The 14477-nt window shown below is 59.3% G+C and overlaps 1 protein-coding gene across 1 annotated transcript; it reads left to right on the top strand.

Annotated features, from left to right (window-relative positions):
- Positions 1-226: 226 nt before the first annotated feature.
- On the top strand, positions 227-14477 carry LOC117886340 (bactericidal permeability-increasing protein-like; the record flags this gene model as incomplete). The annotated part of the gene is given in 14 exon segments (XM_034788054.1): positions 227-1476; positions 2055-2169; positions 4878-5006; positions 6186-6341; positions 7339-7402; positions 8172-8232; positions 8580-8671; positions 9369-9545; positions 10221-10280; positions 12387-12554; positions 12794-12861; positions 13244-13286; positions 14220-14283; positions 14401-14477. Coding segments are annotated over 14 exon segments (1377 nt in total), but the record flags the coding sequence as incomplete, so codon positions are not given.

The following is a 14477-nucleotide window of genomic DNA, read 5'->3' as shown; positions in this document are numbered from 1 at the left end:
TATTTATCCCTCTGATATATTTGAAGATAGCAATCATATCCCCCCTCAGCCTTCGCTTTGTCAGACTAAACAACCCAAGCTCCTCTAATCTCTTTTCATACGACAGGTTTTCCATTCCTCTGATCATCTTAGTCGCCCTTCTCTGCACCCGTTCCAGTTTGAGTTCATCTTTTTTAAACATGGGAGACCAGAACTGCACACAGTACTCCAAATGAGGTCTCACCAGCTTCGCCTCGCTGCTGCCATGGGGCCAACTCCTGTACCAGGCTCCCCCCACCAGGGGCCTGCCCAGCCGCCCCTGTAACATGCATGTGGGCGTCACTGATTTGTACAGCCCCTGGCACAAGGGGGTCCTGGTCCAGGCCTGGGTTCCTAGGCGCTATGGTAGCACGGATAATAATACATTCTAATAGGGAGGGGCAGAGTATCCCCCATCGCCCACCTGCCTCTGCAGCATCCGGTGCTGCCCCGCTAGAGTCACTGTGCAAGACGGACTTGGGTCTGATCCGGCCTGGCCATTCCCAGGGACTGTTCGCTCCTGGAGTGTGAGCGCTCATCCTGGGCACAGGACGTCAGCTCTGCCGCCTGCCTGGGTGCCTGAAGAGTGATTCATAACTAGCAAACAGTGAGCGATGAACCCCCAACATGTGCATGACTGTGTGGATTCTGTGTTCATGCAAAGGGCAGCTGCTTCCCCAACAGCTTGTGTGAGAAAAAAACCACCTTTGCAATCAGGGGCTCGGAGGGAAATAGGCAAATCCATCAGCCGGGCCTTTCTCTCGGTTTCCCCTTTGAGTCACTGTGTGGGGAAAGGACGCGGTTTCGCTGGCAGGCCGCAGGAACAGCGTTTTAGCGTCACAGGCGGTGTGAAAAACGGCTCTGTTGCAAATATCAGTAACAGTGGAAAGCACAAGAGATAAAGCTTTCCTGCCAAGTCATCCGAGGGGGCCGGACATCACAGCGTGTCCTCTCCAGCCAGCAACCCATATAAAATGTGGGGATCATGTCTTGGGTTTATCCCCGGGTGTGCACTTGGAGTGACAGGTCTCCTCAGGAGCTGAGGTACTGGCTAGGGTTGTATTCACGGGTCCCCAGGCTGTCTTCACTCTTCCAGACTTGCCAAGCTGCTCCGTGGGGAGAGAGAAAAGTGGTTTCCCATGGACGTGGCTCTTGCGGCAAAGGACTGGCCCAAAGTCATGCTTTAGAGCTGAGCTGGGAACCCAGCCCCATGCTGCAAGCGCCAGGCCTGTAGCTTTCCCATGGGAAGCTGTGGGATGGGTGCTGGGAGCGCTGGGCTGTCACATGCTGCTAGTCGCGTGCCTTTGTCTCCCTGCTCCAGGTGGTGAAGAGGATCCCAGCTCCGGTCCTAGAGGATGGTTTGGGCATTTGTCTTTGTTCTGCTGGGCGCTTGCTGTCAGGTGGAGGGAACCAATGCCGGCCTGAAAGGCAGAGTAACACAGAAGGGCCTGGAGTACGGTCAGTTATTACCCTGTTTGTTTTTCACTGGAATTGTGGCCTGTGCTCTCAGCCTGGAGACATCCCCAGGGCCCTGCTCTCCCTCTGAGCCAGGAACGGGCTGGCATCTGTTCCTTGGGTTCCACGCTCTGGGAGCAGCCTCACCACTCACTGCAGCCTGTGCTGTAGAACAGAGGGGGAAGACCTGGTTCAGCCAGCCTGGGGAACGTTCCCAGAGCGCTCCTTCCCCTGCATGCCGTGGGGCAGCGTGGAGGGAGGATGTGAGACTGTCACCGCCTTCCTGTTCCCACGGCCCCCACCTGCTCCCTGCAGTGCCCAGCCACGGCCCCCGGCGGCTCCCCGCAGTGCCCTGCCACAGTCCCCGGCGGCTCCCCGCAGTGCCCAGCCATGGCCCCCAGCTGCTCCCCGCAGTGCCCTGCCACGGCCACCGGCTGCTCCCCACAGTGCCCAGCCACGGCTCCCAGCCGCTCCCCGCAGTGCCCAGCCACGGCCCCCAGCGGCTGTCTGTGGGCCCTGCCACGGCCCCTGGAGGGTCTCCGTAGGCCCCGCCGTGACCCCAGCCTGCTCTCTGATTCAAGGTCAGCAGTTCGGCCTGGAGGCGGTGAAGTCACTGCTGAAGAAGGAGCACTTCCCGGATCTGAATGGTTCATACAACATCCCTCTCATCGGGGACGTGGGCTATTCCGTGTCCAGGTAAGAGCGCGGCTCCTTCTCCCTGGTGCTGGGGCCAGGAACGCACTCATTGCCCCCCCTCCCCACAGAATCAGTGGGGCTCCCAGGCCCTCTGCACCGGACACCTCGGGCTCATCACGGGAACTCCTGGGTCCTTTGATGAGAGTCACTCGGGGCTGGGCATGGGCAACGTGAGCTAGTTTAGTGCTGCAGGAGCTGCCACCTCACACATCCGCCCATCCATCCATCCATATGGAATGAGAGAATGCCCTCCCCCCATGGCCTGCCACTCCCCTGGGGCCCCGACCCCGCAGGAGACAGGCGGGATCTCATCGGAGGGGGTGTTCCCTCCCTTCCATGCCACGGGACTGGCGTTCTCAGCTGCGGGGCAGGGCTGCCTGGCACCACAGTATTGCGGTTGGGTGGCCCAGTGGTGCAGGCACCAGCTGGGTTCAATCCCTGTTCCACCCCGGACTGCCTGTGTGCCCTTGGGCCATGTGCACTATGTAAGGGGACTGTGGGGCCCGCACTGAAACTCTGTGCGGGTTGTTTGGTTGATCCTCTCCCAGTACCAAAAGAAAGGGGGAGGGCCAATGGGAAATCAGGACCCTAAGACTGACAGACCCCAGGGCCAATGGGGAGAGGGCAATGCTCCAGGTCAGGCTGATTGACAGGGCAGCCAGGCCAATGAGGGAGCCAGGAGCGTGGTGTCCCGTGTGAGGTGGAACGGCCGGGCCGGAGGGGCAGAGCTAAGGGGAGAGCAGGAGCCCGGCGGGGCTGGGAGCAGGGCCAGAGCTGGGGCCAGAGGAGCAGCCCTGGGAGCTGAGCTGGAGGCAGGGTGCGAGTGGGGCTGAGGCCGGGGCCGGGGCCAGGGCCGGGGTCATGCAGAGCCGGGCGCATGAGCGGCTGGGGAGTCCAGGAGACCCGGGCCCAGCGCAGGGAGGCCCCAGGCATGAGGCCTTGCAGGCCGGGCTGGGAGGGGCTTGTGACCCCGACGGGGGCGAGGCTGGGGGGACGGGCCCTGCCCCCTAGCACCTGTGGGCGTGTGGGCACCGCCAGAGCACAGTGCGAGCCCCGGTGTCATGGCAGCGCAGCCAGGGCCTGGGCAGGGGTGTGGGCCCTGCGAGGAGCAGGCTGAGAACATCCCAGTGCCCCCGAGACGGCCGGGTGTGGTGCCCCAGGCCCACGGGGCAGGGTGACATGTTTCCCTTTCACCTACCCCGTTTTTTTTTAAATTGGTTGCTGTTTAAAAAATTGTATTTGCTTGAACTCAGTGCGGTGAGCAGTGGGGCAGGGAAGTGTCTGGTGCAGAGACAGTGCCCCGGAGTGGGGACACCCTAGCCCCTGTCCGACGTGACCACGACAAGACTAGGGGCCCAGCCTCCCAGGAATCCTGGGCCCAGCCGTGTCGGGGTTACGAGGACTCTGCCACACAGGAGAGAAGAGGGGAGCCCTTGAGGTCAGGCAGGCCCATGTGTAAAGGAAGTGGGAGCAAGGACTCAGATCGTTTCGCTAGCCCATTTCACCGGGGTAGTGTATAAACCAGGAAAGGTCCCCACAATAGTGGGACCATTCCCCCACTTACAATTAGATGGTGAGGTAGGGTGACCAGACAACAAATGTGAAAAATCGGGACGGGGTTGGGGGGTAATAGGAACCTATATAAGAAAAAGACCCCAAAAACGGGACTGTCCCTATAAAATCGGGACATTTGGTCACCCTATGGTGAGGTGCCCAGTTGCTGCGGTGATGGGTATTTTAGCTGGCTAGTCTGTCCCTGCCGGCCATCTCTGTAACAGTCTTACCTCCTGCTCAGTGACCCTGGCCGCAGGATGGTGCCGGGGCTCTGAGCCATGAGCTGCTTCACAGAACCTGTAACCTTTGCCTCCAAGATCAGTCAGATGTCCTGCCCTCTGGGTAGTGCCCACTGTCACTCAACTGCTGTGACTCCAAACTGCACCCGGGTGGCCAGGGCTGGAGCTCGATGCACCGAGCTGGTTTAGGTGCATTAGAAATTAGGCACCTGAGTGTTTTTCTTGAACTTCCTCCGCTAACAAATCCTCCCATTCCCCCCGGCCTTCCCTCTGTGAGTGTCTCTCACCTCCTCTTAGCCACACGCTCATCTCCCCTGCATAGGTGATCCCAACTGACCTGCTTCCTTGTCTCACACCCCACCCAGAGAGCTCTGCCCTGACTCGCTCTAACACACACACACTCACACACACACACACACACACACACACACGACACACCCAGAGATCTGACCTGCTTTCTCTCTCTCTCCCACACTCCCAGGATGCAGCAGCCGCAATAAATGTCCCTTTCCCCACGTTGCTAAAACCAGTGCTGCTCCCCGAGTGTTCTCCTGAAAATTGTGGCCAAACACCCACACATACATACATATGCACACCTACCCGCATGCACACACACAGGCACACACACATCCATATGCAGATGTGTGCGTGCACACACACACACACACACACAACCCCCACCCCAAACACACACATGCACACTTGCAGGTGTCAGTTTCTCGAGAACCCAGCAGCCAGAGGGGCTGTGCAGAGGGCAGCCCCTGGAGTCCATGCCCTAGCCACACGCACTGTGGAGCGTGGCTCGGAGGTTCCTGGAAGTTCCCGAGGTCCCCATGACAAGCTGTTCCTGGGGCGCGTGGGGGAGCATTTGGCCTTAGGGCAGTCGGGCTGATGGGTCTTTCTGCTGCTTCGCAGGATCCAGATTCAAGAGCTGCAGCTGAATGAGTCGGTCGTACGCTTCTCCGAGGGGACAGGCGTGAGGCTCGTGGTCAGCAATGCCCGCATCCAGCTCCACGGTGTCTGGCGAGTGAAAGTTCTGTTTGTGTAAGAGCTGCTCTGCTGCTGGTGCGGCCACTGGGAGCCCCCCATAGCCCCAGGGACAACGGGGACCCCACCTCCACACTCCCCTCAGCTCCCCAAACTCCCACCCAGGGCCAGAGCCAGCTCAGATGCCATGTGCTATTCTCCACCATAACCAGAGCTGGGTCATCTCCACTGGGCGGGGGCTCTGGGGCGCACACCTGCAGATGGGACTTGCCCAGCCTGACCGTGGCCTTGTGGGAAGGGCAGGGGGGCTGGCGCTGGCACTAGAGATGCTGACACAGGGTCTGGCCAGAGGCCAGTTTTGCTCCGGGGAGCAGTCGGACGGGGCCCCGCTTTGCGGCTGCTGTCTCCAGTGCCGACCTGCGGTGCAACCCCAAGAGGGTAACGTTGAGCCTCCTTCCTGCCTGTGCTGAGAGCACTGATCCCCCTGCAATGGTTACCAGCTCCTTAGCCCCCCCACAGGGCCCGGCATTGGTTGGGGGCCCCAAGCCCTGCAGAGCCCTCATTTCCTCGCTCGGGCAATGGGTCTAAAAAGATGCGAGTCCCTTTCCTAAAGGGACCAAGGGAAGGGAGCACCAGATGCCTTCTCCTTTGCGGACATATTCTTCCCCGGGGCCATCGGTGACACAGCCTGGGGGGTGTTCCTGCTACCTGAACCTTGGAGCAGGAGCATAGCTGGAAAGGAGGGAAAGGAGCAAGAGGGGACCTCCCCTGCCATCCCCTGGCTCCCCTCCGTGGCTGCACAGGTACAAGGAGGGAGAGAGGGGCAGATTGGGAGGTGCTGCTCTGGGGCGATTTAACAGAAGGTAGAGAAAGGAGGTGACGACTCCGTGCTGAGGTAGTGGCACATTCTGGGCAAGGGGTGCTGAGTGCAGCTATTAGGGGGGCAGCTGCCCTCACAGAAACCACGGGCACAGCTGGCAGCCTTGTGGGCAGCTGAGCAGAGAGGCCAAGGCCTGGATGGGTCCTGGGGGCACTGCTCCCCCAACCCTTGGAGGAGGTCCCTGCAGCGCAGGGCAGTGCGGGAAGCTCTCTCCCTCTGCAGGTACAGCTCCAACTCCACTCTCCAGTGCCGTCTCCCTGGGGCTCTCACCCCAGCCTCTGGGCCCGTAGATAGGGCAGACCGAGCTCCACTAGCCGGCAGGTGCTAAACTGCCCTGTGCTTTCCTCCCTTCCCAGACCCGACAGCGGCTCCTTTGACCTGAGCGTGAGCGACCTGTCCCTCTCCACCGAACTGGGGGTGAGCAGAGATGACAGTGGCCGTCCCCAGGTGTGGAGCACCAACTGCCGCTCCAGCATTGGGAGGCTGGATGTGAAGTTCCATAATGGAGCCAGGTGAGTTCTGGCTTTCTGAGGCCCTGCTTCATCCCTTACCCCCGAGCTGGGCTCAGCTAGGCTGCTTATACTGTCAGCCCCCTTACAGGGGGGCACGCTCGCTGGGCGGGGCGGCTGCGCTCTGCACATCACGGCCTCTCTATCCCACAGAGCCCGGGCCTGCTCACTGGCTGCACCTGGTGTGGAAAGCACCACGCTGAGGCTTGGACCGCGGGGCTGGCTGGGAGATGGGGGCAGGTTCAGAGCAGTCTTTTCAGAGGGGGAGTTGGGACCAGATCATGTCCAGGGTTTTATTCCTCTGGGTCGGTCAGGGTGTCAGAGTCACTCTGCCGTGGGAGGCCAAACTACATTTTTACTTACGGGCTGTGGCCAGGCCGATGACATATGGGGCAAATCCCTCCATCCCCCCAGATCTCCCATTGGCCAATAGCAGAGTTGCACAAAGAGGGAGGTTACAATATGGCCCTTGTGTACTAAGTGAGCCAGAAACGGGCCAAGTCACTCTTGTCCTCAGCCTCAGACCTGGGGAAAGGCAACGCGGGTCTCTGCAGGGCCGGTGCGCAGCCTGCCTGTTTGCTTGGCCACTGCCACGTGCAGTTACCCTGTCTGAAATTGTGCAAACTAGGCAGACAGTGACACACCTAGATCACTGAAAATCGGGGTCGTGGTGAGCCAGCGCCATAGGCGTAAATGTCAGTATCCCCTGGAGATGAATGGGGGCAGGTCACATCCCCTAGAGCTGTGGTTTCAGGCTGTCTGCAGACTCAGGAAGATGCCACTGCAAGCGCTTGCACTTGATAGTGAATGGAGGGCAGTGGAGTTTCGTCCCAAGGCTTTGAAGAGGTTGACTGTTCAGAGTGGGATTTGCCAATGCTCTGGGTGCTGCCCTAGACAGCCCTGGGAGTGTTATGGAACTGGGCCAGCGCTGAGTGTTTCGGGAGCCCCCGCCCATAGCTCTGCGCTAAGCACTGACTCTTCTCCTTCTCTCTCCCCACAGCTGGCTTTACAATCTGTTCACGGGGGCTCTCCAGGCACCCCTGCGGTATGAAGTAAATAGGCAGGTGAGTGTTCACCTTGCTGAGAGCAGCTCCCCGGCCCTGTCTGCCAGGACTCGGGAGGTAGGAGGAGGGTGAGATCCGCAAATGCTGAACAAGTGTCTTCCTTCCCGGCCTCTCCTGCCAAGCACTAAACTCATTCGCTCATTGCTACTAGGGGAGCTGCTGAGTACAAGGCCCTCCAAACACAGGTTATCAGCAGGGCTTGCTCCTACACCTTCAGCACAGCGGCACAGACCTTTCTCGCTTGAGCTAAAGGAGTAACTCCACTCGCTGGCAGCATGGTAGGCTGTTATCCACTATTGGATCAGGCCACTAGAGCGAGATGTTGGCCAGTGTGTTACACTTAGCCTTATTGTACCAGTGCAGGTCACTTCAGGCCTCCTGCTTAACGTACCTGGTACATGGGGCAAAATATGGTCCCATTACCATCCCTGCCCCTGTGTGTCATGCTGCTCACCTCTTCGTCCTGGGGCAGTAGAGAGCAGCTCCTGGGTGGGGATTGTATCAGTGTTTCTATCTGAAACCCAGCTGAGAACCCCAAGGCCATTCTGTCCAGAGGAGTGCTCTAAGCATGAGGAAGCGACAAGGAAAGGACGGCAGGAAATTAAACAGGAGTTGATTAGAACGTATCCACACACCCGCCCCATTCACCTTATGGCTGACCCTGCTTTTCTGTTGAACCAGCTCCTCCATGGGCCCACAAGAGCCCCTGGCCTGTTCTTTCCCCTGGGAAAGGGTTTCTGAATCCATAATGGTCTCTTTTTCCATCCAGCTCTGTCCTGAGCTCGGGAAAGGGATCCGTGATCTGGAGCGAGTCCTGAAGACCATGCAAGGTAGGACCTGGGAGCCATGGAGACCTGGAGCAACATGGGGGGCAGATGGGATGAGTCGTCTGAAAGCCTGAGAATTGGGGCAAATATCAGGGAATCCTTAGGTGGGGAATCAGCGTGTGAGGGAGCAGACGGGAACGGGCAGCCCAGGCTGAATCCAGGGTGCGCATTCGACTCAGCTGGTGATTAAGAAGAAACGAAAAAAGACAGGCTGGTCCCCCAGCCTTTTCCGGGGGGCGTCGGGCCTGACTCAGATGAGCTGTCTGGGCGCTATTGACCTGGGAGGGGATCTGAGGACTCACCGCTTTGGATTGTCCTGCAGTGTTCCTCTGTCTCTGGCTTCTCTGCAGTCTCAGCCCAGATCGACCCCTTTGCTGCAATTGACTACTCCTTGGTGAACAAGCCAGTGATTGCCAGGGAGCATGGAGACATGGACCTGAAGGTAAAGCAGCCAGGCTGGGCACCAGGCTCCCTTCAGGGAGGAGGTAGATTTCCCAGAACATTGTGGACGTCTTCTGGCCCAGATCTGCTGGGAGCAGGGCACCTGCCAAGCAATAAAGCGACTGCCTGGGCTGAGAAAAAGGGACGTTTGTAAAGGGAAAATCTGCTCTTCAGGGGCAAAGTGGGAACATCTAAACCTATGACTCTCCTGCTGGCAGTGCTGCCTACGCAGAGTGCAGTCCCGCTGGCTGGGCACTGCACCCCTCCCTGGGCAGAGTGGCCAGTGCGACTTGCCCCTCCATGGACCCACACCTACCCCTGACCCCAGTCAGGTTCAGTCGCTCCCCATTAGGGCTGATTGCCTGTCTCTGGAGTGATGGAGCCTGCGGCTTCCTGCGTTTCTCAGGCCAGAGGGACATTAGATCATCTGCTCTCACCTCCTGTCTTGCCAGGCCAGAGAGCGCCCCTGTCCCCCTTGCATTGAGCCTAGTGACTTGTGTTGGGCTAAAGCAGATCTGCTGTTCCGTGGACCGCCCTGGACGTGCCGGCAGAGCCAGGCACATGTGGCTGAGTCCCAAATCCACGTTATTGCCCAGCAGTTGCTGTGATTGTCTCCTAAGTGGCCCACCCAGGCCTGACCCAGCAGTCGCCCCATCCCTGGGAGTGGCGCGTAACATGTCCTGTCTCCGTCCCTCCAGGGTGAGTTCTATGGCGTGGGCAAGCACAGAGAGAGCCCCTTCTCCCCCGCCCCCTTCCTGCTGCCCGACGAGGGTGACCACATGCTGCTCCTCGGCCTCTCCGAGTTCTCGGCCAACTCGGCTGCGTTCGTCTACTTCACGGCGGGGGCCTTGCGGAAAAACTTCAGGGACGACATGGTACGGTGCCGGGGCAGCCAGCGACGTAGGATGAGGGAGGGGCCACTCTGCTTTCTGGGCGGGAGCAGCGGGGAGCCCCCTCCTCTCCCTGATTTGGCTAAGCAGCTCCCAGTACATCTCCCCCTTCCTCCATGCCTGGTGCGGTGAACGCGCCCCCTGCTCTTTCAGCCCCAGAACAGGGTGACGCTCAGGAGCCCATGGGCCCTGACCAGCTCCCCCAGGAGACCCGATCTTTCCCGAGAGCTGCATCCAGTCGCTGCAGGAGATTTTGCCATATGATTTCAGTGCTGGCTGGAGGGAAGGCTGTTTATCTACGGAGCGGGTGCAGCACCAAAGCCAGCGTGCCCCAGCCGTGCCCAGAAGGGACCGCAGCGTTGCCACCCGTCTAGGTTCTCCCAGGCTCGGCCCTCGTTTGAGGTTGCTGACCTGGGAGCGCTGTACAGGTGCTCAGTGCAGGCTGCCAGCTGGCAGGTTTCTGGGCTCAGCATCATCCCGGATGTCCTGGGTTTTTGCATCTCAGAGGTGGCAGCCCTAGGGGAGTTGAGGGCAGAGCAGCTCCAGCCAGAAGGCCGCCCCACCCATTGGCAGTCTCCCCCGCCTGTCCCGGGTGGCCGTTGCTCAAGCATTGGCACATGCTCCCCCAGCAACGTGGTGTCTCGCGTGTTTGTGTTGCAGATCCCGAAGCACTCCCCTGTCCGGCTGAACACACGGAGCGTGGGGCTGTTCTTCCCAGAGGTGAGTCAGCTGGGGCAGCTGTTCTGCAGACAAAACTACACAGGATCATTTCAGGGGGCAAGACAAAGATGTCACATTTATTATGATAACAATTTGATCTCTAACCACTAGCTAATACCTTAATACTTATACACACAGACACAGACACACACACACCCCAAATGTTCTGCAGCTGCTAGCTAGATAATTACCAGTCCTGAATGTAGCTTGGGTTCGTAGCTTGTGGCGGCTAACTGGCTAGGAAAGCTGGGCACGAGGAAGGGCTGGATCTCTGTTGGGCGCACCGATGCCCTTCCATGTTGGCAGCAGAATGTTACCCTCCAAAGTCTCCCATCTCACCCATCCTTTTTTGTTGGCTTTAGTTTGAATTCAGAGTCTATGGGTCTTGCTGTGTCACGCTGCCTCTGGGTTTTGGTGATTGATCACTCCGTGACTTTCAGCCTTGGACCTGGCTTTGATCTTCCTTCTATTGTACCTTTGTTCTTCTCTTTTTGGGGTGGACTCTTCTTACTTTGTTAGGGCTCTTGTCTGCATCTTCAGCCGTTGGTGTTTGAACTCTATTTCATCAGGACAGGCTGGGGCTGGAGGTTGATTCCATCATCCATACATACCTCATTCACACATCTAAACTAAACTAATAAGATTACAGCAGGGTTTGCAACAATGAAGGTTTGCAGCAGTGAGCTTTTACAAAATGGAGTGAGCGTTTTAAAATGGGGTTTGAATTACAATATGGCAAACAGTGAACAGAAGTTACAATTGTCACGGAGTGTGGGGGAGTCAGGGCCCTGCACCCCTATTCCTGCGATTCCCCGGGACTCTCAGCCAGCCAGTAAAACAGAAGGTTTATTAGATGACAGGAACACAGTCCCAAGCAGAGCATGTAGGTACAACCAGAACCCCTAAATCAAGTCCTTCTGGGGGGTTTAGGGAGCTTAGGCCCCATCTCAGGGTTCCCTGCGTTGCACCACCCAGCCCCAAACTGAAACTAAAAACTTCTCCAGCTGCTTTCTCCCCCCTCCCCTCTGCTCCTCCTCCCCTTTGTTCAGTCTCCCGGGCAGAAGGTGTCACTTCTCCCACCCCACTCCTGGCTCAGGTTACAGCTCAGGTATCTTCCTTCAAGGGAAGTCCCCCATCCCCAATGCAACCCCCCTGCAACATTCCCAGGTCAAATCCGCCCTGCTCCCTACTGCGTCACAACAGGATAGACAAGAGTAGTGGATGGCAAACAGTGAACAGAAGTTACACTGTAGGCAAGTGTAAGGAATGGTGAACAGTGAACAGAAGTTACACTGTAGGCAAGTGTAAGGAATGGTGAACAGTGAACAGAAGTTACACTGTAGGCAAGTGTAAGGAATGGTGAACAGTGAACAGAAGTTACACTGTAGGCAAGTGTAAGGAATGGTGAACAGACGTGACAATCCTGAAACAGTGCAAGTCTCAGGGATTTAAACGGGAATTGGATCGATAGTGAAACTTACAAAGGCAGCGGCTGAACAACTGGGGCTCTTAACAAGCAGCTTAATTGAGCTGAGCAGCAGCGGACTTAGGAGCTCAACAAGTGGCTTAATTCTCAAGTAGCCAGTTAGTGGGGAAACCGGTTTTATGAATGAATGTTGTTTCATTCATAAAACTTTACGTGTGAAGTTACATTAATAAAGGGAACAGTTAAAAACAACGTCACTGATCAGTTCTACACAGCTCTTGTGCCCTCCCCGCTGCGCCTGGCATCGTTAAACCCCAACCCTGGGGAGGGCACCAGAAGGCTGGGCTCCCAGGCTGGCTCACACATAACGGACAGGCTGTGCTCATCCTGACCCATCCTCGGCCCTCTGGGAGTTCAGACCCCCGCCCGCGACGGGAGAGGGGAAGGGGGTCACGTGCCCATGGCCGAGGGTCGGGGTCATGCACTCCCAGAGGGTGTGAGTTAGGGCTCAGGGCCATGTACACACGGGGTGTACGTACGGGGAGACGGGGCGAGGCTGCACGGCCGGGGGAAGGATGGTATCCCATGCCCCGGACGGCGGGATGTCTCTCTGGCTCGGGGCTGGTCACTGGCCGTTTCTGTCCATCTCACGGGCCGCTCTGTTGCTCTCCCTGGCTCAGCTGAAGAAGCTCTACCCCGATATGCCCATGGAGCTGCACCTGTTTGCCCGCAAGCAGCCCCTGCTGACCTGCCGCCCGGACAGCCTGGACCTGGCCCTGTTCGGCACAGCCGAGGCCTTCGTCGTCCTGCCAAATGCCACCCTGGCCTCGGTCTTCCTGCTGGACCTGGTAAGTGCTGGGCACAGCCCTGGGCCCACTCGCCTGGCATCCTGGATCCCGCTCTCTGAGGGGCACAGGCGTATGGGTGCAGGGCTGGCATGGCCCCAGCTCTCCGCGACCTGGGGTGTTGGGGGAGGGCTGGGGCCCTGTGCTCTGGGAGGGGATGGATATTGTGGGGCCCCCGGGGCCATGTTTTAGCTGCTTTTGCTGATAACAAGAATCCAAGTAACGTCTCTCTTTGTTGGCAGGATGCCAGCCTGGCCGGGCAGCTGCATCTCGACTCAGCCAAGGTCGGGGGCTCCGTGGCTCTGACTGAGTGAGTCTGGGGCTTGTCTGGAGCCTCCCCTCCCCTGCCCCCAACCGCAGGGTTATGTCCCAGCCAGGGGCCCTCGCCCACGAGAGGTTCTATCCCCTGGAGTTTATAGCCCAGTCCCGGCCCCAATCTGAGATTTATATCCCAGCCGGACACCTCCACCCCAGGGGCTTAGGTCTCAGCCCTGGGGGTCCCATCCCAGCTGGGAGCCCCACTCTATCCCCTCCCAGCGAGAAACCCAACTCAGAGCCCTCCCAGCCGCGCTGCGTCTCCTGAGCTCAGCCTCCCCCTCGGCGCCCAGCCTGGCTCCGTGGGACGCTGTGAGCCGCTACCGCTGTGGGGAGACCCCGCTCAGCCCTGACCTTTGTCTCTGTGTCTCCAACAGCTTCAGCCTGTCCGTGGTGCGGTCCCAGGTCGGCTCAGTCCAGGTGAGCCATGCCGGCAGCCGGGGCTGGGCGGGCGGCAGGGAAGGGTAGGACGAGGCGGTTTCCAGGGGCGCATTGTGCGCAGCCCTGCCTCGGGCAAAGCTGCCACTGAACTGCAAGGGGAGATTGGCCTGAGGAGCGCGGGGCGTTGAGCTCTGACTGCAAGTATAAAATCCCAGCAGCCAAGCAGATCCCAGCGCAGCTAGAGCGCACCCCCGCGGTGCACTGGGCGTGGGTAACACGGGGCGTCAGCGGGCGGGATCCAACCTGGGGCCCCTGGTGCTTAGTGCATGAACCTCTGCTAAGGCTGGCGGAGATTCATTAACCTCTAAGTGGCCTTGGTGCCACTAGATGGGACAGAACCACCCCCAGGAGGCGTGTGAGTTACACGTGTGCACACAGTATATATACACACTCACAGCCTGTCACTCCCAGTGGCATGACACCCGCTCCCACAAACACTCATCCACAGCCTGTCACCCTCCCTCCTACAGTCGCTCCCACTCACATACAGCCTCTCCTTCCCCTTGTTCCCACACTGACCCCAGCACCGTTAGCACCCCACGCCTGGCCATTGCACACGCAGCTCCTCTCCGGCACTGCCCAGCTGGGTCCCATGGTGTCCCCCCAGCACACAGACAGCTGCTGTGCCCCCTGGCCCACACAGCCTCAGGAGCAGAGGGCACGGCCCCGGGGAGCCGGGCTCTGCCCCGCACCGGGCACGGCCCCGCTGGCCCCACGGAGCCGGGCTCTGCCCCACACCGGGCACGGCCCCGCTGGCCCCACGGAGCCGGGCTCTGCCCCACGCCGGGCACGGCCTCGCTGGCCCCACGGAGCCGGGCTCTGCCCCACACCGGGCATGGCCCCGCCGGCCCCACGGAGCCGGGCTCTGCCCCACACTGTGGCAGCTCTCACCAGCTGGCTTGTGTTCCGCAGGTGAAGACGCTGGAGACCCTGCTGAAGCTTGCGCTGCGGATGGTTGCATTGCCGATGGCGAACAGTGAGTCCTGCCACATTTCCGCACCCCGTGTCCCTGCTCTCGGGGTAGCAGTCCCCCTCCCGGCCGCCCACGGGCTCTGGGTCCTCCCCCTAACCAGGGCTCCTTTCGTCTCCCCAGAGAAGCTGAAGAAAGGATTCCCTCTGCCCAGCGTCTATAACCTCAGCCTGGTGAATCCCCGTGTCAAAATCAACCAG

This window comes from Trachemys scripta, chromosome 12 (genome assembly GCF_013100865.1).
Source record: "Trachemys scripta elegans isolate TJP31775 chromosome 12, CAS_Tse_1.0, whole genome shotgun sequence".
In the NCBI taxonomy this organism is placed as follows: domain Eukaryota; kingdom Metazoa; phylum Chordata; order Testudines; family Emydidae; genus Trachemys; species Trachemys scripta.
The sequence above is the reverse complement of the archived record's forward strand: the minus strand, read 5'-3'. Positions and strand labels throughout refer to the sequence as shown.